General features: G+C 38.9%; 1 protein-coding gene across 1 annotated transcript; it reads right to left on the reverse strand.

Annotated features, from left to right (window-relative positions):
• Window positions 1–539: 539 nt before the first annotated feature.
• LOC122519552 lies at window positions 540–19,566 on the reverse strand. The gene is made up of 4 exons (XM_043639080.1): window positions 17,969–19,566; window positions 13,694–13,903; window positions 12,740–13,020; window positions 540–1,634 (listed from the first exon to the last, which is right to left on the reverse strand). Exons 1-4 carry the CDS (start codon window positions 18,918–18,920, stop codon window positions 1,392–1,394), a joined length of 1,686 nt encoding a protein of 561 aa, XP_043495015.1. The 5' UTR covers window positions 18,921–19,566; the 3' UTR covers window positions 540–1,391.
• Window positions 19,567–25,180: the final 5,614 nt, after the last annotated feature.

Below are 25,180 nucleotides of genomic sequence, written 5' to 3' on the forward strand. Positions count from 1 at the left end.
GTGTCATATTAATTCATCGCTATTAATATTAATTGTTCAGATGTCATTATCTGAAGATCGCTGCGTACGGAAATTCACGACTTTTCATTTTTTTTTAATTTAATTAAACATTATGGGAGAGTAAATTGTTTTTTTATAATTCATGAATAATTTAATATATATATATAATGAACTTTGAAAAAGTTAACTGTTATCCTTACTTTTTCTTACAACAGTTTTCTGTATTATCAACACGATTTTATTCTGTCGATAATTTATCTTCATAGATACATAGAATATCTCAGATGATCTTGAGTCTACTTTGATATCAATCAATGAGAACATCGTATACAAATTTAATATATTATATTATTATTTTTTTTCTATCGTGCTTTTGAAAATTTATTTTATAGAATTGAAAATAAATAGATTAAACCAAAATATTATCGTTATTAAATATAAATCTTTTTTTTAATATTGCATTTAAAAGGAAATCAAAAACAACGACGATCAATGTTCATGTTCTCTTGTAATACAACCGATGATATACAAATGTAGAATCTCTTGATATAGATAGTTTTATTTGTATATTACATACATTATAATGCATCACAATGAGTAATTACATTTGGTTTTTTTTTTCGTTTTACCTCTTGTGCGATATAATTAAATTCAGCAATCGACCACGTCGTTTCCAACGAAATTAATTAATTTCTAATTTAACCTTTTAATAGGAAAGAATCGCCGTGACCGAAACGTAGTTACATATCTTAGGAATCGTTAATGTTACATCTATTACAACCTTATATGTTAATAGAATATTTCGCAAAGTTACATTAATTAACTAATTACAATATGATACATTTTTTTCGAGCCATTCAAAGCTCGATTAACTTCCGACGATGGATTTTGAGGTACGATTAAGCGATAAATAAGAATCTTCTTTTCACTCTATACTCAACGTTCAGTAAAATGTTGATCCTTTAAATTCTATTTTTAAATCTGCTTAACGTATAGTACCTGATAAAAAATGAAAAAATAAAAAAACAGAACAATAGATACCGAAAAGAACATTTTGATTACTTTTAATAAATACGTAGCTATTTACAAACTCGTACATTAAAAAGATCGACATTTAACCGGTTTTACAATATACGCGTTTAACGCGTAATGTTAAAAAAGGATACTGTTTTTCAAAAATTGTTAACAGTTTTCACAAGCCGTATTAATCCCCTAAAAAATTTGTTAATTTTAAACGTTGAGGCAGAAAAAAAAGGTATAAAAGAAAGAGTCAGTTGCTTCGTTCAAATTTCTTACGATTGAGACAATTGAAGTAAAAAATTCAGATTCTCCACGTTCCCTTAGTTCGTTTTAACGTTTCAACCGATAATAAATCCTTCGTCGGAGTCTTATCACGTGACGTTGATTTCCTCGTCCTCTTCATTTTCAGTTTGTTCTTCCGGTCTCTGAGGACTCGTCAAAGGACTCACGTCGCTTAGGTCCATCCTTGGTCTGTCGCCATCGGCATCACTCAAATCTGGATTGGGATTGTTCTTGTTTGGCAAAGTTTGTTCGCGAGAACCTCCTGTAGCTAAAAGCTCTCTTTCTTTACTATTACGCCATTTCATTCGTCGATTTTGAAACCAGATTTTCACCTGAAACGATTAATAAAACTGAATTCTCATTAATGTCAATTGCTTTAAAGAAGATAAAGAGATAGAAGAGAAAGAGAGAAAGCCTTAGCAAGAAAATAAAGTAGGTAGGTATCTCTCGGTGATATTAATAATGCGTGACGTCGAACGATATTAAAATTCATTCGTCCCACACAAACAAGGACCGCCTCTTTTCGGCCGGACTTTTCAATAAAGCGCGAAGGGTGTTCGCACGGATGACCGAGCTTTCTCTCTCTCTCTCTCTCTCTCTCTCTCTCCTCTTTCCTATCATCGATTTAAATCCTCCTCTGTTTTTTTATTCTCCTAAAGCTCTCCTCTCGTCGATAAAGACATCGAACGAACGGGGGAGAATTGGAACGCAGAAAGAAGTAGAATAAATTCTCTATATCTGTGTGTGTGTGTGTATATATATATAAGTAAGTATATCTGCGTTAACGGAGAGATGAAGGAGGAAGAAAGAAGATGAAGTGGAAATAAGAAGAGAGGAGTCACCCTTATTTTCGTACGCTAAAGACCATGCATTACGGAACCGTTCAACGGGCCAACGTCAAACGCACACGAGACCTGAAATTCAAGCCTTCCCCTTCCCCCTCCCCCCAGTTCACGAACCTTCTCTGGCATACACCCTCTCCCTTCGTCTCTCAGACCACCACCACCCTCTCATCCCCCGTTACCTAGCGGGTACCCTTCGTGCCACCGCTCAATCCCATCCGCCACTTTATTATACGCGTTCTGCCTTGAGCCGTGTGCCACGTAAAATCGTTGACCCCGCGGCAGGATTGATTTACCTAAACTGCTTTTCGAATTTTCATTCGGTGGTCGAGGTGTGCGCTTGACACCCTCACAGAAAAAAAGAAAGAAAGAAATAGAGAAAGAGAGAAAGAGAGGAAAGATAGGATTGTTCTAAAATCTAATACATGCATCTGATGCATTTCTCAAACCTTTTGTTATGAAATCTAACACATAGGTTTTTAATGGTATCCCAGTCCTAATGTTTTTAAAATTTTGTATACTAATTACTTATTTTAAAGATACACTGGATAAAACTGTTTAGAAATTTCTTACAAATTAATCATCTTCCTTGCTTTGTAATTAAGTATTAACTATCATTTTGCGACCTATTAAAACTTTAATGCGAAACGTTGTGGAAATCTAAAAAAGAATTAGAAAAGAAAACAAATTGAATGTGAAATTAATATTACGTTTTATTACAATTATATCAGTAGATAAATGTGAACAGTTTAAAATATAAATGAATAATTAATTTCATGACAAAAACATAAAATAGTATAAATGTAGGAGTTATTATAGAGAAGTTAATGATGAAATTGTAAGACATAAAATCGTTATTTGACGATGGAAAGCAAAGCTCGCGGAACGATAGCGAGTCCATTAATTGCTCGTAATCCGTTCCAGAGCGAGCATTAAATTCGCTCGCGAATAGGCGAACGGACGTTTTTCGAAAGTTCCCAGTGATCGTACGCTCGCGACCGGCAATTTAACGCATAATCAGTGTGCAGTTGGTTATTGTTTAAAACATTGGGAATTTTCACGCAAGGCCGCGCGTATGCACTTGACACTTTCGGACGCGAATGATATGACGTGCTAATATACTCCAGCTTTTAGGCTCCGCTCATACGAGCAACGTTAACGTAAACATCGTTCACAATATACGTGCATGCGTCAGATATCGGCCATGAGACTAATTACGACTATTTCTAATTTATTTCTAGATTTGATATTGATAATTTATATTACTTGTCTCTTTTCATTACGTTTAAATAACTATTATATTATTATATTAAAATCATATAATTATTTTAAGTATGTCTTTATAATATTTATATAATAAAATAAATATAGGGAGATTTTTAGAAAATATTTTAATTATCTTATTATTAAATTTTATTATTTTACTTTTTATTAATATTACGTAAATTAGATAAAAGATTTAATTTTCATTAGACGTCAGATGCTATCTTCTCTAACTTTGAAAATATTTAATATATTATTGTACTTTTGTTACGGTAATCGTTATTTTCTTTATAGATGTATGTAATAGAAATTTCGAAACGATAAAAGGGTTTGATTATATTTAACATGCATATAACGATTTATATTACGAAAGATAAAGGGTTCAATTTAAACGAAACAAAAAGGCACAACATCCAACCTTCATTGAGGATTCTGCGATCGATATTTATGGAAATATCGAGATAGAGGATTAATCGTTGAATTATGCCGCTCGACGTGCCAACGCTTTTATATTTTCCACCGCGTTTAGGATATACTCGTATGAAATTCGTTAGTAAAACTATAATACCCGTTTTACTTGATGTTTATATTTAATTCGGTGATATTGCGAGCTAGTAATTATATATTTTATAATTACAATCTAGTCGCTTTTGTTATGTTTCTTTGACATAATAAGAAAATATTAGAGAATAATTATTAGATTAAAAATAATATAACGATATTTTATATTCGAGATCGTTTCCACAATAATTGCGAGATTGACATCCTCGTTAGTATGAAAATAACAAGTTAAAAGAAAAAATAAATAAATAAAAAGATCAAAAAGAGATTATATCGAAAATTTCAAAGTTTTTCGATGACCGTATATATAACCAATGATTTTCCAAATTTCCTTTTGACATTAACCGAACGTGTGCATCTGACACGATTGCGAAACCCTAACAACCTGACGTGCTAATATTCTCTTTGGCCTTAGGGTGTACTCACACGGAGTCGTGTACTAGCCCGACTCTGACCTCTGCCATGCAAAAGAGAAAGAGAAAGAGAAAGAGAGAAAGAGAGAGGGAGAGAGAGAAATGTTATAGAAGGGGTACTGGTAACAGGTACATACGTAAAGGGCTCGCGTCATAACCCTTAACGCGTAAGCGTTGAATTTTCCTTTAACTCGCCGACGATGACCACCGTGGTGTAGTATATATATATGTATTTACAAGTATATGTAAGTATATGTATGTACAATGAACGCGTTACGACAAAAGAGAAACAATCTGCTAGTAAAGTCCGGAAATGAGCTGTAAGCCGACCGTATTTGTCTCGGGAAAATTCACCGAGACGTTATGCTGATCTTTTAAAGGTTTGGTTAATGTCAGAAGAGAAATTTTATTTTTGGAAACGACCAAAAAGTTCGGGTTGAATTTTGTTTTCCCCTTTACCTGTGTTTTATATTTTCGTTCACGTCACACTCCTTCTGTCTTTCCCCTTCTATTTTCTTGTATTTCTCTTTTTATCTATCTCTTTCTTTTCTTATTTACTGTTTTTCTCTTGTACACTTTTTTATTTAACGAAAGTCGCCGTACTCTGTAAAAGGAAGCCTTGCTTTCTGGCTCTCCCTCCTTCTTTTCGTTTTACGTTTATCGGGAAACGGCAGTGATTGATTGTCCCGTCAACGGCAGGCAGGACGGAAACTAACAGAAGTAACAAAGCGCCTACGCCCGCTAGAAAGCGAGAGCAAGAATGATAACGAAAAAGAAAGAGTGAGAGAGAAAGAAAGAAAGAAAGCCTGCGCTTTTGGGTAAAGTTGAATTGCTCGTTGTTCGGTGATCTCATCGTTCAGTTTGTATGTCACTCGACCTTAATTTCATGTCGACCTTGAGGTAATCGATCTAAAACGAGGACATTGTGAACATCGATGGGATCGCGTTTAGCAAATTTCGATAAACTAAAAATATCAGTAACTACACGTATCCATATACACGTTTACACAATTGACCAAAAATTTGGGTACACGTACTCGTACAAGAAATATCTTGAAATTATTGCAAATTATGATCTCCAAATGCATTATTTTTTTCCTATCTGTAGAAATACAGAAATATATTGTCTTTTTATTCTCCCTTTTACGGGTTCGAATCATTTTTCTACGAACACCTTCTCGTATTTATCCAATACAACATCTGAAATCAACAGCACACTTTTGTCTGTGAAAGCTTATTATTTACAATTTCAAGGATCTGATAATTTTCGATAACTGTTATTAAGTCATATAAAACACATGCAAAAATAAGAGAATGTTAAAAAAAAGAGAGACTCTATAACTTGTAAAAAAGTATTTAATGCAAATGCATTAAGCGTAGCCAAAGTTTCGGCCGATAAGTGTATATAAAGATATAAATGATTTATCTATACAAGTATTTTGATCATTTCGTATCCACTTGGCGACGAGTACAGTATAATACCTTCTTGCGTATTATCTGCTGAAACGATCCCCTATATCTCGATTCTCGAGTGATCTCAGGCAGTATTCTCATCTCGCGAGTGAGCAATCGTATTTCAACTTCGAAAGTGATCATCCTCCCTCCTACTCTTCTATTTCTGAAGATTCACTCTCATTCTCGAGACCAACTTCTTACAAATTAGTTCAATAATCGATTATTCTCGTGATATTATTTATTGATAACACACAGACATATATATATATATAGGTACATATAACAGCGTTTGAATAGTTGAAACGAGCTTAACAGCGATATTCAAAACGCTTTGAATTACTACTGCCACTGTACAGGGAGTATAATCGTTAAACGATTACTCGTCGTTTCTCTTTCATGTAACGAGTAATATAACCGAATGAAATACCAACTGGTAAACGAGAAGCTTCGCGAGCATCCGAATAAAAAGTTAAACGGTAAAGAGTTAGCTGGATGGAAAAACGAGCTTGGTTATATGGAAACGAATGCGAGATAACTTTTGAAAACCATCATATTATAAAAAAAGAGAAAATGAAAGAAAAAAAGAAAAAAAGGGGTAAAAAGAGAGAAAAAAAGATCAACGAACATTCGAAAATAATCTCATGGATAGAGTAAAGAAGGAAGGAAGGAAGGAGAAATAGTAAGTAAAGTAATATATATCCTTTTGAATTCTTTAAATAAAAAGTCAGATTTTTACGAGCTAACTTAGGTATAACTCCTAACTCTGCACTTTTTTGAAAGATTAAAAATATGTAGCTTCTCTTCTAAGCGGTCTACTTATATACCTATAAATGTGTATGCGAGGATGAGAGAAAGAGAGTAAGAAAGAAAGAGAGAAAAAGAAGGATCAGGATCAGGATCGAGATCGCCATATCACTGTGCGATAAGATCAGGAATAACGACGACACCCGAAACGCGTTATATAGAGTGAGCGAGTGGGTAATCGTTAAACGATTGGCTGCAGCCACCCTCACCACCTTCCAAGTGAAACGGAAGAATGAGAGAGTGAGAGAGACAGAAAACGAGCGAGAGAAAGAGAAAAGAAGGGTGTGGGAGAGGTGAGAGAACGGTTCGACCCCCAGTTGGAAATCCTCCTCCGTTAAACTCTCCCCTCTCGTGCCTAGCCGACCGCCCTTAACTTCCGCCAACCCTCTTCGTCCTCTATACGACTCTGCGTTCGTTCTCTTTGGCCGTCTTTCTCTTTCTCTCTCTCTCTCTCTCTCTTTCTCTCTCTCGTACCATCCACGCAGTGCTAGTGCGGTAGTGGCGCCATCTGGTGCAGTTTAATAAAAGACGATCGATTATGACGTCGGCCTCAGAACTACCCCTCGACACTCACCCTCTCTATTCCTCTCTCTCTCTTTCTCTCTCTTTCTTTCTCCGTTGAGATACCGTTTTCCTCCCGCACTTCACGATGTTCCTATAGAAGAGAAAGAGATAGAGATAGATGAGAATATAGAAGAATGAGTTAGAAAGAGAGAAAGAGTACCGTCTAGAATAGGGATCTCCCTTTCGAGACGAGAGGGAACGGGGTGAGTGAGATCAAACGTAAAAAGTATCGTGCAAAGCTGCCGCCGCACCTCACCGCACCGCGCCGTGAAGAAATTCTGCGGGTGAAGTCAGCTGACTATCGGTTCTGATGTATGGAAAGGAAGTCGTCTGTTAATCAAGAGAGAAAAAAAAAGAGAGAGAGAGAGAGAGAGAGAAATGAATTTTCGTGCGAATTTATTATCGAGATACGAGACACACGAGGAATCATTTGAGAAATCGAATCAATTTGACCCTATCGATAAAATTAATTATCGCAGAAGTAAAAACTAAATTTATTCGATTAAATTCGGAATAAATTAATATATAAAAAAAAAAGAGTAAAAAATAATATATAAGAATTATTTTTAAATTTTAAGAAATAATATTGTAAATAACGCCAGATTCGCGCTTAGTATTCGATCGAAAACGTGTACGTCGAATTTGTCGAATGAAAAAGAAACTTTCCATGTTTATCGTTATACACCCATCGAGTTTTATGGATACGATCTCGCGGCTTGAACGAAAGTAGAGGACGTATTTCGAGAATCGACGTTGGTTTCCGTTCGCGGTGGTGGGTGTACGTACGCTCGAGGGGTGCCTGCCGGTTGCCTTCACGCTTGGGACACAATTTGCGAATTTACAATCCGTCTGCGTGCTGGTCGTATAACGCGGGTACAGCTGTGAGAATGACTACGACCTGGCACAAATCGGAAGTGATATTTACCAGGAGAAATATGTGACGAGTCCAAAAGCGATATTTACCCGTTGCGGACGTTTTCTTTTTGTTTTGTTTTTTTTTTGAGGGGAAAGGGTTCCTCTTGTTGTTGAATTTTTCCACCTATCCGCGTGTTAATCTTTGCCAGAGGAATATTTCTTTTCACGCGTCAATTTTGATTAAGAAAAATGAAGAAATTTGAAAAAAATATAACACCTAATTTGACAGAGTCATGGATGGGAAACCTTTAATTTTAGTTTTACCCTTCGACGAAGAAAAGTCGAAACTCGTGCGGGTTCTCTTCGTCTTTCTCTTTCTTCCTCCCTCTCTCTCTCTTTTTATCTTGTAGAAGTGATTAAAGTTGATTCACGAAGGAGAAATCTATATGCATACCAGAGTATTGTATATTCATGGTTTCTTAGCTCCTCTACCTTCGGGATAGCGTCGCGTTCTCAAAGTAAAATCCATAATGCATGAAGGTCCATGGGCTAAGCCGTAAGATATTGCGCAACGTTATATTCATGTTATGCCCTGCAAGAGGCAGCCTTTGTTTTTAATATCCATGGCAGATTGTAAGGGAAGTTAAAACAGCGGGTTACGTTATAACGAACTTTCATGCCGGTTTACGCGACTCGAACCGTCAGAGAAAGAAAGAGAAAAAGATAGAGAAAGAAAAAGAAAAGTAGAAAGAGAAAGAGAGAGAGAGAAAGAGAGATAATATACCAAAGTACCCATCTAATGCGTTTCTTCATTTCTTTTGGCAAAGCTTTTCAAAAATTAATGGGAACATTCAATAATCATCGGGTTCGTTTTCTTTACCGATGAAATGACTCTTTTATTATTATTATTTTCGAAAAGAATGAGAATGAAAGGAGATATAAGTCGAGTTTGATGCTCTGTAAATACCGAATCGTTTGGCAGAGAAGCATCTTTTGTAAAAGGCAATCTCCGTTCAGTTCTAATGGCTACAAATTGATTTGACCGATGAAATCCTGGAAACTCTATATCCTACTGAAATGCAAACCTAATGGTCGATCTATCTAACGTGTCAGTGTCAGTTTCGTGGGAAAAGGCAAGCTGTTCGTTCTGTGAACAGAGATTGAATCGAGTACACAAGTTACTCCGAGCTTCGCGGAGTCATTAGCGACGTTGAATTAGATAAATTCCAAATAGGAAGAGAGACAGAGAGAAAAGTGACTTTGTTCTGCAAAAAAGGGATTTCGACAAAGGATCGATCAATCGATTGACTTCGATTGAAAAAGAAAAACAAAAATCAATTTTCGTTGCAGAGAAAAAATGAAGCGATTTTATATTTCAAATTAAAATGGTTGTCGGTATCGGGGAAAATAGATTGTTATTTTTAATTCGCGTGATACTCGAACATTGCAATTTTGCAGATAATGATGTTTAAAGATGGTTTTGGTTGAAATGTTCGAATGCTTAGCGAATGAAAACTTTCCATATTTGGGCTAAGAAATCGAAATATTTAATGACATTATCGGCCCCAAAATATCGTCCCATTTGCAAAATAAACTATCTTAAAAAAAGAATATTCGATTATTATTGTTTAAAAGAAAAGGCAAGAATCTGGTGCAATGCGAGGTTAACGAAAGGAATGAAACGGTAGGAGGACAAGTAAAATCGTTCTCTCCTATCGCGAATTAAGAGCTCAGCGTGACTCTGACAGCCCTGCCAAGTTGTAAGAAGGGAAACTCCCGTCCCGTCGGTTTTGATTATGAAAAAGATAACAAGCCTCCAGGGCTTTCTCCAATTTTTTCTTAAGCTTCCGCCCGTCCGACGGCGAAAATGTCTCGGGCACAAAAGTGCTCGGACTCGTCTTAATTCCAGATAATTTAAGACTGACGCGTTGATGATCCTTACCCACGGGCGACGCGAACAATTTTGACAAGAAATTGTGCGAGACAAGAATACTTGAGACCAACCAACTTTAAAAATATTGAAGAGAAAATAAAAAAAAAAAAAGAAAAAATAATCTAATGCAAAAGTTAACTTATCCGATGTTTAATTTTTACATTAAAAACTCGTATCATTTTAACTCGAATTCAAAAAAGATTCGCAATGAAATGTTTACGATTATAATATAATAATAAATGACTATATGAACAAATATAAAACATTAGATAAATGTAATTAATTTATTAAACGTAGAAATATGTTCAATTTTTAATGTATTTATTGACCTGACAAACCCACCGTGCGCATAATTTCCTTCACAAGGAGAAGATCGTAGTGATCTCGAAGAGGATGTCCAAGTTATTCGACGATCAGCGTCTATATATATAACGAAGCATGGCGGGTAGGTTCACTCGCCATCACTAATTACTTTAGTTATCCCCCTTTAACCCTCGGCGTTTCTCTTAAACCCACCCTCGTCATAAACTGTAGTGAAAGCTCGAGAAAGCTGCCGAGTGAAACGGCACCTCGGCTTCTCATCTGCTCCGCCCCATCCTCTTCGACTATCACAAAGTGCGGATTCTAGCCTAACCACCACTACCACCCACAGATCCACCCCCTTCCCTTCCACTCTTCTTTCCTCGGAATCCCCCTATAAAAAGCTTTATTATTATCGTGCCGTCCGTAGACCGCACGTCCTTAATTAAAACCAAAGAATAGATTCACGGACCATGTGCGTTAGAAGGCGCGACAACTTGATAAAAACTTTACCTAGGATGATCTAATTTCAAATTCAATACTATTTCTTTGATTATTCGTCTTCAAAATCAGTAAAGGAAAATAAAGTATGGTGAAAAAATAAATAATAACGCGAATTTTTTTTATAACGCATCAAAGATATTTCGACTATTTTTTCATACAACGCGTTATATGTGTCACACTTATTAATCAAATCGACTAATTTTGCAAAACAAAAAGTAGAAAAAATTGATAAAATTGCCTACATTGTATTATCATTTATCGTTCAACTAATCAGACTAAATTTTGTTATTTTTAATTTATTACCAATATGAAAGTATAAGCGTCAATGAATTGTTTTAGCATTAAAATTTGAAAACTTTTTAAAACTGGAAGCTTTGGTCTGTAAACTGCTAATATAATAAAATAAGGTAATTCCTGAATTTAAAAATTAAATTCGCATTAATTTTGAGATTTACTTCGTTGTCTTCATCGCTATCAATTTCTTCTGTTTCGGAATTGTATACGTATTTTATATTTCCGACCATTTTGATCTTTATCAAGAGTACTTTGCGTAAAGAAATAATTTTCGTAATATTTATATCTAATACATAGGTACGTTTTCAAAATCTAATTGTAAATTATCTCAAAAAATTGTAGAGAAAAATACAAATTTTCAATAACAAGTAACATATTAACAGCGTTAAACAAAAGCCTAATTTAAATGATTTATGACAAATTTTTAAAGGAACATACGAATTCTTTAAAAAAACATACCACTAGTCCTTATTTTTCACGCGTCTAAATAGATCATTTTAGATATTAACAAAAATGAGATTATCGACACGTAAGCATGGTGAAAGTTTTACGAGCTCCTTTTATTCGAACAAAATCATAAGACGCCAATTCACTTTTCTCGGAAGTAAACGACAGATTCGTTTATCTACGTGTATGCAATATGTATATGTATGTATGTACGTGTCTGTGTGAGCCCTCGTCCATGCGCGATCTTTAGATTTTCTCGTAAAACCAGTAGCAGAGTGGCTCTCGACCAATCAGGGTAAAGGCATGGCGCTCGAGGTGTGAATTATACATGAGGATATATTCCCTCGCGTCACCCTCTTTCCACACCTCTCTCTTTCTCTCTCTCTCTGTTGCCATTCACTCCTTTACCGGCTAGCAGAGGCTTCCCTTGTCCTTGTTTAGGTGAGCTTATGGCCAGCAGTTACGCACACGGTGCGTCAAACGGCCTTGGCAAACGTCATCGGTTTTATTCTTTTTCTTTTATCCCTTTGAAGATACTCGAAAAGGCAAATCAATTCATTTCTTTATAAATTTTCATAAGCTTACGTACCGAAGGTAGAATAAATTTGATTTTCTTTCATTCGTTCTATATGATGAAAGGTTCATCTTGTTTCCTCCTTTAATACAATGGTGAACACATTACCATAGAAATTCTCATCCGTAAACGTAAACGTGGACCACACGCTCAGCGGCTAAGCGAAGTACGCTCATGAAATCAAATGAAACTAACTCACAGCGCTATTTCCGGGTAGCGTTTAGTTTCATTAGCGCCGCCACAGCCGAACCAAGCTGGTAACACCAGGGTACCGACATTGGAACACTCGTATGTGTTGCATGGGTGGGCGCTCGCGCTCGTTTTCATTCGCTCGTTCTGCTGTTGCTCGGTCGTGCGTGTTGGTAGGTATATACGTGTGCAACTAATGAACTGGCATCGCCCGATTAACCCCAAACCGAGAGAGTATTATGTGCCTAACTCTACGTGTATCTACTCGACGCTCTTTGTGCATGTACGTGATACTACCGTCAATGAAACGGACAGATAGATATCCGTTCTGGCACGATTCGTTTGAACGAAATAACCTTCAATGCTCAAATCAATGATCACGGTTTGATAATGAAGAGTTGTTAGAACATTTTTTTCTTAACAACAAGTTCCGTCTTACCTGCGAATCTTTAAGGCCGAGCTTTTCCGCGAGCTTCTTGCGATCAGGTTTACTGATATACTTTTGTATTTGGAACCTTTTCTCAAGGCCACGTCTTTGAAGATCCGAGAAAACTGCTCTCCTCATCATACCTCTTCGTGGTTTTCCACGAGCGTTAGTCGCCCAAGGAAAGACTAATCCTGTTCCGGCAAAATCACCTAGACCACCTTGAATCGCGCCAGGAAAAGCAGCTCCACCGCCTGGTGCCGCTGGATGATGAGTTCCAGTACCAGAATTTGCGACTGGGGACAGATAAGGATATCAGATAAACACCTGGTCTTAATTTATCTCATTTCGTTAAGTTATAATTTAGAAGGAAATTGAACGAACACGAAGGAAGACAAAGAAAACATTGACATAAGCATAGAAGTTTATCGATCGTTTATCGAAGCTCGTGCCCGATAGCAATTGAATCAAAGTCATCTAATAACGAACGGCCAATTGAATCTCCAGATCGTATCTGCGCGATATTGCCAAGCTGAGCATGATGGTATTATCTGCACCGATGATATTTGCACGCACTTGTTGCATGCGTGCATTTCGCTTGTGGCGGTGCATGTACATAATATGGTAGTGCTTTCACTACACTTCATATGCACTCCATGTCCCATACGAGCCTACCTATAACAAGATATTCGATAAACTCGTGCCCCAGCACGTATCCGTGCGCGTTTATACGCGCGGCGTTCTCTGCACCGCATGCGGAAGTTTCGCTTTTATATGCTCATCGAAAACGCGTTTCCGTCTAACGCCGGTATGTGCGCGTTTGTTCATTAACTTTTTCGACTCGGCAAAGCTGAAAATGACGCGAACCACGAGCTTTTTTCTATTTCGATGTTTCACTCTAAACGGATGAATTTCATAACGAAATAAAGATAAAGAAAAAAGAAAAAAAACGACAACTCTAGGACTCACCGGTTAAATAAGGGCCTCTGTAAAATAATTGTTGAAGAGTGTGATGAGCGTTTGGAGGCAAATGACGCTGAGGTGGTTGATGACTTGGCCTGTGATAAGGATGATAAGCAGCAGGCCTTGCTATGGGCTTGGCTATGTTGTATCCTGCCGAATTTTGCAAATTTTGCAGGAAGGCGGGTATAGCTTCCGGTGGTAGTCCTTGAAAGTTTTCTGTTAAAAAGTTACACGGGAATGAGAGAGTGAGAAAAATCGATTAAATCAAAGAAAATACGAAAGATATATTCGCATTACGCTACGTTTAACATGATCCCTCGGAACGTTTCGAGAGAACCTGGATTATCCTGCGGTAGAACGCCTAAGTCGGTGTATTCCTTGCGACGCATAATTCGAGCTGACACCCCCAAGTGAACCCTCCTGACGGCTCCGGGCAAAGCCCGACTTCCTGTTGACGCACGCTTTAACACCTCCGATGAAGTAAATAGTACTACGTTTCTCTTCGTACCGTTACACCTACCATAGGAACCTACCTACCATAAGAGCCTACCGTCGGAGCGTTGATATTTTTTTAAACGTTGCACGCTTTGAATTATTATACATAAATATGGCTATTTTTTTTGTCTTCGAAACAAACAGAAGACAATTTTCGAATCGTATTCATTGCTAAGACGATTCATTTCTCGAAGGGTCTATCAATTTGCGATTTTTATCATACTTATACTTTTTTTCGTTCGCTTCGTAAGACCACGCCCAAAAAAAAACGCGACGTTTGAAAATAAAAAATGACGTGTTTGAAAATAATAAAATAATAGGCCCTCGCTTAGGATTTATAAAAGATGCGAAAAGAGATCGAAAAGGGCGGATCGGTGAGAAAAAGAAAGAAATATAGGAAGAAGAAAAAAAGAGAGAGAGAGAGAGAGAAAGGGAGTAAGCTTTGGCTTGCGTTCGAACAGACAATACCTTGACAATGGCCCATACACGAAGGTCCATTGTGCCTATAGACCCCATAAAATACTCATCGCCTTTTATCGTTGTTTTCGTAGCCAGCCAATGAGAGAAGCTTTCCGGCAACTTCGAGTTCTGACGGCAGACTAATAACGGCTTAACCTCCAACGGAAACACTGAATGGGAAGACTTTTTTTTAACCCGCCACTCCCCCTTCGAGATGGTCTTCACATCAAGGCCTACTTTTCCACCCCTTACAACCATCCACCTTTCTCTCTCTCTCTCTCTCTCTCTGTTGCTCTCTTTCTGCTTATTCGTCGTGAGATTAAAACTCTAGTTCGTACAGTCCAGAAACTCCGAAACGACTCGCGCGTGTTGTTACAGTTGTAATATCCCCTCTTTATATACGGGAGGCTTAAGAACCCTCCTTTTCTTCCTTTTTTTATTTGCCCCCGTTTCATATATATATTTCTATCTCTGTTTGTACCTCTCTATCTCCACCTACCGCATACGGGATATAACATATCGGTGGTTATTTTAAGGGATTAAGGTTTTTGATGCATTATTAACTAGATACCACTGCAGGTTTTCACTGTGAATAGGAAGCAACACAAAAAAAAGAAAAAAAAAGAGACACACATGTGCACATTGGGATATATGCAAGAGGTAGGGATCTATGAAATGTATTCAACATGGGCCGTTTTAATGTGATCTCTGTTTGTTTTACGCGCATGGTTAACTAACTGATTTCCTGCTACGTAATTTCGTGCTCGCTACGGTTATCGAACATCCTCTCGATTAATCGTCCGTGCAAGAACATTTTGTTTGTCTAACGAATTCTTTAAGGGTCACATGAATTTAAAGCGAGGGATGATGATCAAGAGATGACGGAGATTTCGTGATCTCTTTTTCTCGTGTGTTTCTATCATTCTCTCTCTCTCTTTCTCTCTCGTTCTTTTTCTATTCGTTTTTCAGCTCTTTCACGTACTTAACCGAAACACAACCTTTCTATCTCGCGTGCACCTGTATTTAATTAAAAAAAAAATCTTATAGACAGTCTCATCGCATAGCCATCAGTCACATAAAACAAACTAAATAGGGAGAGAGAGAGAGAGAGAGAGAGGGAGGGGGGAAAAAGAAAGGAAACAAAGCAAAGAGAAAATACATATATCTCTAGCGAGCCTCCGTGTTCTCTCTCTATCGCGATTTATAACGAATCCCGTCACGTCGACACATTCGATATCGGAAAATATCAATAATCGCTGTATGTAGCAAAAACATGAACAGACAGAAGGATAAAGAGCGAATCGAGAATAGGAGTGAGAGAAATAAAAAGAGTGAGAGAGGGGGGGGGAAGCAAAGTAGTAAGAGTGACAGAGAAAGGATAGGTAAATCGTCAAACGACCGGTGAAAATGGTATTCGAAATTCAACGTCGGTCTCTCGTCACTCCTCCATCTCCTCTCCTCCGCCCTCTAACCGTCCTCTTCTATCGTAACGTCCCACCGGGCGAGCGGCCACCACCCATCCGGCCATTCGACGACGCGTGTACCCCCGGCACGCACTCGTTTCGTCGATGAATTTCGAGTTTGTTGCCAATCACTTTTTCGCGCAATTATTTCACTACGTTTCGACATGACGTACAATTGGTTGGCTAGGGTGCAAGGGGGTAACCGGTGGGTCCGACTTCACGGGGGGGTGGTTACCATGGCGGGCGAACGAGGAGAGATCAGCGGAGAAAGGGATAGAAGGGAAGTGGAGGGCAGGTAAAGCTGGAGGTGGAAGTGGAGCGAGAGGAGAGGAGAAGGGATGTAACACATGCACGTGGCACGGTCAATGCATCCACTATATCCCGACAAATGCATGAAATCCCACCCTCCGTATCGAGTTCCACCTCACTCCCTTTTCCTCTCCCTCTACCTCCTCCCCCTCCTCCTCCTCCTCCTTCTCCACCTCCTCATCCTCCTTCTCTGATTTAGCCACGAACATCCTCGCGGTCCTCACGGCGCATGCATGCAATTCGCTAATGTTAAATGCAACATTCAACCCCCCTGCCTATCTCTGTTTGTACACCCCCTCTCATTCTTCTCTCTCTCTCTCTCTCTCTTTCTCGTTTGCTCGTTCGCTCTCTCTAACCCAATCTCTCCGTCCTCCTCCCTCCCAACCGATCGTGACGCTTCGTGCAGCGTGCCGTACCTGCTACGTCTGTATCCGGTGCGTTTATCGTGTCGCGGGTGGACTTCATCGACGGTGTGTCAATCACGGAATGGTACAGATGGAATGGAATAAAAAAAAAGGACGAGGATCGCAATGATTGGATGGCCGAGTCTATAGGCAACCAACAACTAAACTTATTATTCCTATGTACACTGGTTTTGTTTGTTTAACTAGGAAAATGATTTTCAAAAAAAAGACACAATCTCGTTCGTTGAAAAATCCGTTAGAATTCCGTTATGATACTTAACAGCTATCGGAGATCCGTCGGACGATTAATACGCGTCATTAACATTATTACCAGTTCTATAACGTCATACTTATCACGAATGATTGGGAGAAATTGAAAAGCGGATAATGTAATCGCAGGCACGTATGTACCTTGGGCGATCGAAAACGAATTGGCTGTCGGAAGACGTACAACGTTAAACGATTTATTAATGACATCATGCCGATATCTCAAAACTTTTCTACATTTTACTTCCATTCTTATCGTTTAGGGTATCGATTATAAACCATACAGGAAAAAAGGTTCGCATGTATTACGATTTAAAGCTTATTAGCGATATGAGCCTTTTAATGGTCAGACAATTATCAAAGGTTATCAATATAGTGATCCGTTCGTCCGGAGCAAAGGTAAGGCGTTAAAAGCGGCCGGCAATACATCATTGGATTCTACCGCTTGTCTAATATTATAGGCACCAATCGTAAGGGCTTAATATTGGGGTGAAGGTAAGTGGTCGACCAGCTGACGCCCTGCTCCACCCTGCACGCACGCTGCGACTCGTCTTGAGGGTGTGCGGATGAGATTTAGGGACCACCGACAGAAGTCTGCTCGCGACACTGATTTGTGGTTAGCTTTGTTTCAACACTCTAAATTCTATCCAAAGAGAAAGGAAACTTTCATCTTCGACGATCGACGATCAGAGATAATGTTTTTCTTTATTGTCAAAAAGAGAAGAAGATACGCGTGTTTCCGAGGATCGTTGTGCTCGGAGAAGATCATTTTAAATGATAAAATGATAGAAGAAGATGAACTATCGTAATTCGAGTTAACACAAAGATATAATGATCATTTTCTATAAAGTCAAGTCAAGTTACATCGAAGAGGAAACATTTACCAGGATGCGGTCTCCTGTCGTGATTGCCTCCTAGTATCGCATTGACGCTGAACTTGAGCTGCGGCTTCTCCTTCTCCTGTATGGTTCTACAGGCAGGTCCCAAGCATTGCTCGTCGCCGCAGGAACAGGCGGTCGTCCTCTCGCCTATCCTGTCGAGTCCACGCTCGCTGCTCACCGAGGCTTCCCTCTCTCCGTGAATCGTCATATCGTCGGACGTGTGCATGACGTTTCTGCATCCAAGGTCGTAGCGTCTGTCCGCATGGAGAGAGGAAGGTACACGTTCGCCAGGGAGAATCCCTGTATCCTCGCGATCCCTCTCGCCCTGAAGACCACCGTCCATCTCCGTGGAGACGCGATCCTCTTCGGCATTCGAGTTGCACGAGTCCATAGCCGAGTTCGATCGATTCTCGATCCTCTCGTTGCAGAGTCTCTCCATCGCGCACAGACGCTCGACGACATTATTGTGAGACTCTCTCTCGCTCTCAACGTCGACGTACGCGTTCTGACCTCTCTCCAGAGGTTCCTTGCCCCGAAGGAATTGCATCCTCTCGTCCCGTTGAATTTGACGTTCCAATCTAGCACTACTACTACCACCACTACCCCCGACACCGTTGTTGTTGTTGTTGCCTCGTTGATGATCCCTGCAATCCATCATTGGCCCGGATCGATCGATTCCTCGTGATCCAACAATCATCGACAATCTTTGCTGTTCCGAGTGTTCTTGACTGACACTCGGTGGTGTCGGAGACGATCTCTCTCTACCGATTCGTAGATTAGCCTCGCATTCTCTCTCCCGCTGTCGTGCTACCAAACTAGCAGCCCAGTTCAAGGTCAGACTAGTCAAGTCCGTTCCCGACGAGGCCTTACTTTGGAGGAGATTCTCCATTAAGAAGGGCGAGGTCATTGCACTTTGCTGCAGATTCTTCAGCATCGCCGCTGACGAGGGGAACATAGCCCGGCTCCCTTACTCCTCTCTCTTTCTCTCTCTCTCTCTCTCCCTTTTTTTCTTTTACTTTTTCCTTCCTCTTACGTACTTTTTATTTCTTCTTCCAAGGCTCGAATAATTATCGAAGACCCCTTAAACCATCCACTTAAAGATATCGTACATTTTTACAACGTCAAGTTCGAAGGACACACATTCTTTTCTTTTTCTTTCCTCTCTCTTTCTCTTTTTCTGTTTCTTTTTTTTCCTTTTAGTAATATCAATGAATCATATTCGCATTAAAAAATAACATGATCGTCTTATCTCCGTGAAGTGAATCCCGACATCGAACGAGACATTTTAACCCGCTATTCTGAATGATTAATTAATCATAACAATACTTAACTCTTGTTTAACGCCCTTTCCCGTAGAAAACAATTAGACAAATTTGTCACTCACTCGGATTCACAAGAGAAATAAAAAAATATAAAAGTAAGATGACACAATCACCTCTATCCTATTAAAATTCGCGAAAAAACTCGTTGCGTAGTCGATCATATGTGAATAACGCGATGTCGAGCGCGCTAGAAACATGCGATTTCGGCAGCGGAATGTCAACTGACGTGCGCTTGAGAACAGAGAAGGGGGGTTAGTGTGGCAGCGCGCAACGTGCGAGCGTGCGACCCTCGAATGAAGGCCCACAAAGCAGCATATAGTTGGTACTCGAAATACCACCCTTCCTCTCTTCCCGGAGACACCCCACCTACCTTTACCGCGACCGGGAGTAAAGGAAGAAGGGAGAGTTAGAAGGGGTGGTAGTGGCTCCGACGCCTCCTTCCTTCGTTATCCCCCTTTCCCTCTCTCTCTTTCTCTCACTCTCTCTCTGTCGCTTCCTCTTTCTGTCTCTTTTTCTCTCAATAACCCCCACCAAAATACTCTTTTCGCTCTTAGGTGAGATAATACAGACTATAAGCCGAGCAATTCGGGGTTTGGCTCGCTCGGTAATGCCGTAATAAAATCATACTCCCATCAAACGGTGCTGCTGTGCTCACCCCCACCTCAATTGAGAAAAATAGAAAGAGAAAAAGATGAAGACAAGAGGGAGAAGGCGTTTCGAAAAGGAAAGAAAGAGATGAGATGGGGGTAGTAGAAGGTACCGATGATGGTGGTGGAAGTCCTACACCAAGAAGGCAGGAAAAAAGCTCGGAGATTCGCATTCCTTTGGTAGCAACGATTGGATTTTATTTGACGAAGCCGCCCCACGAACCGTCCAATCGCTCGCTTCGACGTTATCCCCCGGCCACGCCCACTTACCCCTCTGCGATACTTCTGTCTCTCTCCTCGATCTATCTCTCTCTTTCTAGCAAGAGGTCGAGTGGTAGGGGACGTCGAGCAGCTCACTCTACACCCTTATCAACTTTATTATCTCTCACTACTACGCATGCACGTCTTCCGAGTCTCCTGTTTTTTTACTTAGGAGAGCAAGTAGTGAGGGCCAGTATCGCGCGCGGCATGACTTATTCACCGGTGTAATTGCATACTTCCGATCGTCCGTGCCCCGTTCTTCCTCGCCTCGTATTTCCAAGCTGCTATAATGACGACGACGACGACGACAACGACGACGACGACTACGACGAGATCGTCGATGATGATGATGGTAATAATAATAATAATAATAGTAATAACGATAATCGAGACCAGCCACTTCGGCGATCAGCCGATAATAACGCCTATGAGGTTATTAGAACGCTGTTAGAATACTTGTAGATTTAATAACGATAATAATCATTGCATTAATAGTATCAGCGATGAGAAAACTTTTTCTATACTTTGCCAACAATATTGTTGTTTATTGTACAAGAGAGAAGTAATAAATCATTTCGATTGATTAAACAAATTGTTAAGAAAAATAGAGACAAAATATTTCTCGTTATTTCAAGGCAATACACACGTATCTATTTATTTCGTAATACTAACAGAAGACGCACATGGCACACACACACTCATAGATAGATACATAGATGGAGAATTCGTTGAATGTATATGGCAGCAATGCGCGTCCGGCGGAAATGTCGGTAGGGTTAATTAAATTAACGAGCTCTGCATACTGGTACTCAGGCCGTATTCAACGAATGCACGCGTATATATACACATAAATACATACGTATAATATTGTAGTGTTAAATATACATATATACATACACGTATACTATTCATATAGATATATAATATAGCAGACCGATACATAATACAGGATGACTGGTAACAAAGTTCTCGATATGCAATTAACGAGGTACATACGTAAACTTGCGCATTATATGAGCGAGTATGTATCCGTTGAACGATCGTGGAATAAAGTCAGGGAAGCGAGAATGGAGGAGAAATTGAAAGAACAGGGGAAGGAGGAAGGGGTTGGAAGAGGAGGTGTGCTGGATTCGTCAAGGGATCAAAAAGAGAGAAAATCGTCGCGTGGTGCGTTTAAGTGGATTGCCGTCTATTAGTGGGAAGAGAGGGAAGAAAGAGGTAAAGAAAAATAGAGAAAAACACAGAGAGAAAGAGAGAGAGAGGGAGAAAGAGGAGGGTAGTTTTTCTTACACGCTTTTCCACCCTCTAAAACGTTGGCCAGCACCGATATCCTCAACGCCACGTGGTAGTGGAGGGTAGTGGTAGCCAACGAGAGCATAGCACGGGCCACCCTACCCTTCTCGATTCCACCTCCACGGTGGCATTCCACGGCCACGCCTACCCTTCGAAATCACCTCTACCTCGTCGACGTCACGACTTATCACCCTCTCAGCGACGTTCGAACCAATAGTGGGGGTGCTGCTCCTAGCTATCCCTCTACTAGTAGTGACGATGGTGGTGGAGACGGTGATAGTTAAACGAGGAGTACCGAAAGCTCGTTCGAAGAAAGAAAAAAAATCACGAAATGAACATCGGGAGGGATTTCGAATTATTATAGGAAATTCTATTATATGTTTATTACTGTGCCCACTCCATCGGTTAAAAAGGGATGCCTTTTATCGACGCGATACCGGGTTTTTATGTTTTTTTTTTCGAATAATTCTATATAAATCTCCCTTTGTAATTGGATTTTCTCTAGTGATTTTACTCTTAATTTAATATATACGCAAATGTTTGATTATACACAAAATATGCATATATATATATATATTAAAAAATTAAAAAAATAATAATAATAAATTAATTTTTTTATTTTCATACGAATTTCATTAGATTACAATTGAAAGCATACGACAAGAGAATAAGTATAAACTGAACAAGAGATAAAGACAGTATTTTCTGTCCCTTTTACACTGATATCACCCTTATTTGCATCCTTGTACTTCCCTTCCTGCGTTTCAAACTTATTTGCGGTCCACGATCTCCAAATAATGCTAATGAAGATACCGTCTGTTAGAAACTGATATTTTCACTTGTAAGCTGCTACAGGGAAACATTATTCGGAGACAATGATTACTTCAATGGAGTCGAGGATTCATCCTGGAATTTCGATGATTTTCTACGCTTCACAAACTCGTTTGCTTTCATTGATGCTAGCTGGGAGAAAGATATCTACGAGAAAGTGAACGCGTTACGCTACGGAAGTATAATAGCGGGGGTGGCGAAGTAATAATATTATTCTGATAGGGGCAGTTATGAGCATATGACGCCACGGTATTATGTCTCTTATCCTATGACGCTGCTGTATCTACCTACACATACTATTATATATACCGTATACATATATATATATAAATGTATATAGATTTTTTCTATTATGTCGAATATAATCGTTTGAGAACAAATACAGTTATGCGTGTGTTATACTGAGTGAGACGAATCAACCGTGAAAATCAACTTTATTACTTGGAATCATTTTCCCAATAACCTGACATTATGAAATAGGAATATATTTTTCCTCTATATATACATATATATATATATATATTAAATTTTTCAAGATTACATATATTAAAGATAATTAGAAATTGAAAAAAATTATTTTATTAATGATTTTTAATTTAATGATTTTAAAAATCGTCGAAAATTATATTATAAATCTTGAAATGATTTAAAATACAGAAATAAAATGATCGTTCGGTAAGAGATTCTATAAATAAAAAGATAATAAGATTTGAACTTGAATAGAAAAATTATGTTTCGACGATGATCGTAAATTATGAAACTTTGAATATTGAAAGAAGACAAAAAAAGAAAATCGTTCGATAAAAGACGATTCTTCTTTTTTTTCTTATCAATAGATCGTAACACTTCTGGTAAGAACAATCGAGGTAGCAATGCGCGAAACCGATTGTAGCTTCTCGTGCGAGAAAGACGTATCGAGTAAGTTATTATATAGTTGGGTGGGTATATAAATTGTCACCTAGCAGTCGCACGTAGGGGCTGCTGTCGCTACGAGTTCGAGATTGCTTTGTTTGGGATAAAGAACGACGGAGGAGAGGAACTCGAGGCAGAGGCGGATAATAAAGGAGTAGGAAAAAGGGGGTAGAGGACGAGGAGTCAGGAAAAATCCGATATCTCGCTGAAATGAGAACTTCGGTACTACAGCAGCCGATGTATGCCTTCTACAAGCTTGTATATACATTCCCGGTGGAATCTACGAATCTTTTTCTTCTTCTTCTACTTCTTCTTCTTTGCTTCTTCTTTTCTAGTTCTCTCTGGTTACCACATCGTGAAACACGTTTCTCGATACAATTCTACTACCATTCGAATAGACTAGAAATTTTTCAAATATCAGATAAAGAAAAAGAAGAACAATATTTTGAAACACGTGTGTTTTACCATATGTAAGTTATGTTTTAAAAAAAGAACAAATGTTACCTACGTATATACGCGTGTAATTGTTAATCTATGTTTATGTTAGATTTAATTCGCTAAGAAAATGGAAAAGAACAATAAAAGAAAGAGGAAATAAATGTTAAAAATTAAAAAACGTAGGGTAATAAAAATGATTAGTTTTCGGGAAATAGTAGTAATGAAAACGTACTGAATCGAAAGGAAAGTGACCTTTTACTTTTTCTTCACGTAAAGTACATACGTTAGATATCGGCGAAAGGAAAATACGCCCCGTATGCCACGGTCACGTACATCGTTGGAAAGGAAATGTAACGACTAGGGAAAAAAAAAAAGAAGATAAAGGAAAAGGAAAAAAAAAGAGAAAAAAATAAAAAGAAAAAAACCATATTCCACCCTGTTCTACACACCGTTTCCGTGGACATCGACGAAGGAAGGGTGAGAAAACAATTTCCAGCTCTGCTCGTGCCTGGCTTCCATAAAGCAGAGAAGCGAAATGGGTGACTCCTCTCATGGTCGTCGTTGTCGTTGTCGTTGTCGTTGTCGTTGTCGTAGTCGTAGTCGTTGTCGTTGTTGTGTAGTCGTCGTCGTTTGCTGTTGCTCGTAGACACGTTTTCGCCGTTTTGGCCTCTCGTCGTCCACCTCGAAAGCTCGTGCCTTTAAAAAAAAAACTTCACACGTTTACAGCCATGATTCTTCGCGGTTCGACATAAAAGCAAAATTTGTAAGCGCTCTGCTAAAAAACGTTATCGAATCAACTTTGTTCTTTTGTTGACCTTTAACAGGTATGTTAAAAATAAAAACTACAAAGTAGAAAAAGAAGTAGAAGATAATATATTGAATGTATTTTATCTATAATGGTATCAAATAATAAACGGATTATTAATGTAGCGAAAAATAAACGATTAATAATTTCTAAGCTTGTCGTGGAGTCTTCCAGGGCAACACCACTGTGTGTTCCTCGTGTGACACTTGAACCCTCGGTCCCATGCCTCCAAGAGTAAATGTGCGAGCGAGTTGCCGAGGAAGCATGTGGAAGTTTGTGAGCGAGAGTGAGAAACGGATAGAAACAGAGAGAGAGAGAGAGAGAAAGAGAGATGGACAGTCGAAGGGTTCGTGTTAATTAATATCACGTCACACGCGTTGCCCGGCTAAAATCTGTCTCCGCCTCTGTATACCCAAAATATATATCTACCTCCCTCCCTCCCTCTCTTTCTCTCTCCCACTCTTCCTCCTACATTCCTTCTTCGTTTCCCCCATCATTACCACAACGTTTCTATTTCATCCTAAATTTTCTTCCTTTCGTTTTTCAACTGTACAGTTTTTTTTTTTTTAAGTAAGTATATACAAAGAAACGTATAAGTTTGAACTCTCCGACGATTTAATTATAACGCTATACTCCGTCGATTATTAATTGCAACATTAACGCGCTATCATGAATGTAGATAACACTTCTATTAAAATAACAGCAG

This window comes from Polistes fuscatus, unplaced genomic scaffold, assembly GCF_010416935.1.
Source record: "Polistes fuscatus isolate 324 unplaced genomic scaffold, CU_Pfus_HIC Scaffold3, whole genome shotgun sequence".
Taxonomy (NCBI): Eukaryota; Metazoa; Arthropoda; class Insecta; order Hymenoptera; family Vespidae; genus Polistes; species Polistes fuscatus.

Excerpts from the sequence above, each read along its gene's own strand:
- LOC122519552 (XM_043639080.1), bottom strand. The coding sequence starts at position 18,920 with ATGTTCCCCTCGTCAGCGGCGATGCTGAAGAATCTGCAGCAAAGTGCA. Across the intron at positions 13,021-13,693 it reads CAGAGGCCCTTATTTAACCG|TCGCAAATTCTGGTACTGGA; the intron begins GTGAGTCCTAGA and ends ATCTGTCCCCAG. Across the intron at positions 1,635-12,739 it reads TCGGCCTTAAAGATTCGCAG|GTGAAAATCTGGTTTCAAAA; the intron begins GTAAGACGGAAC and ends TAATCGTTTCAG.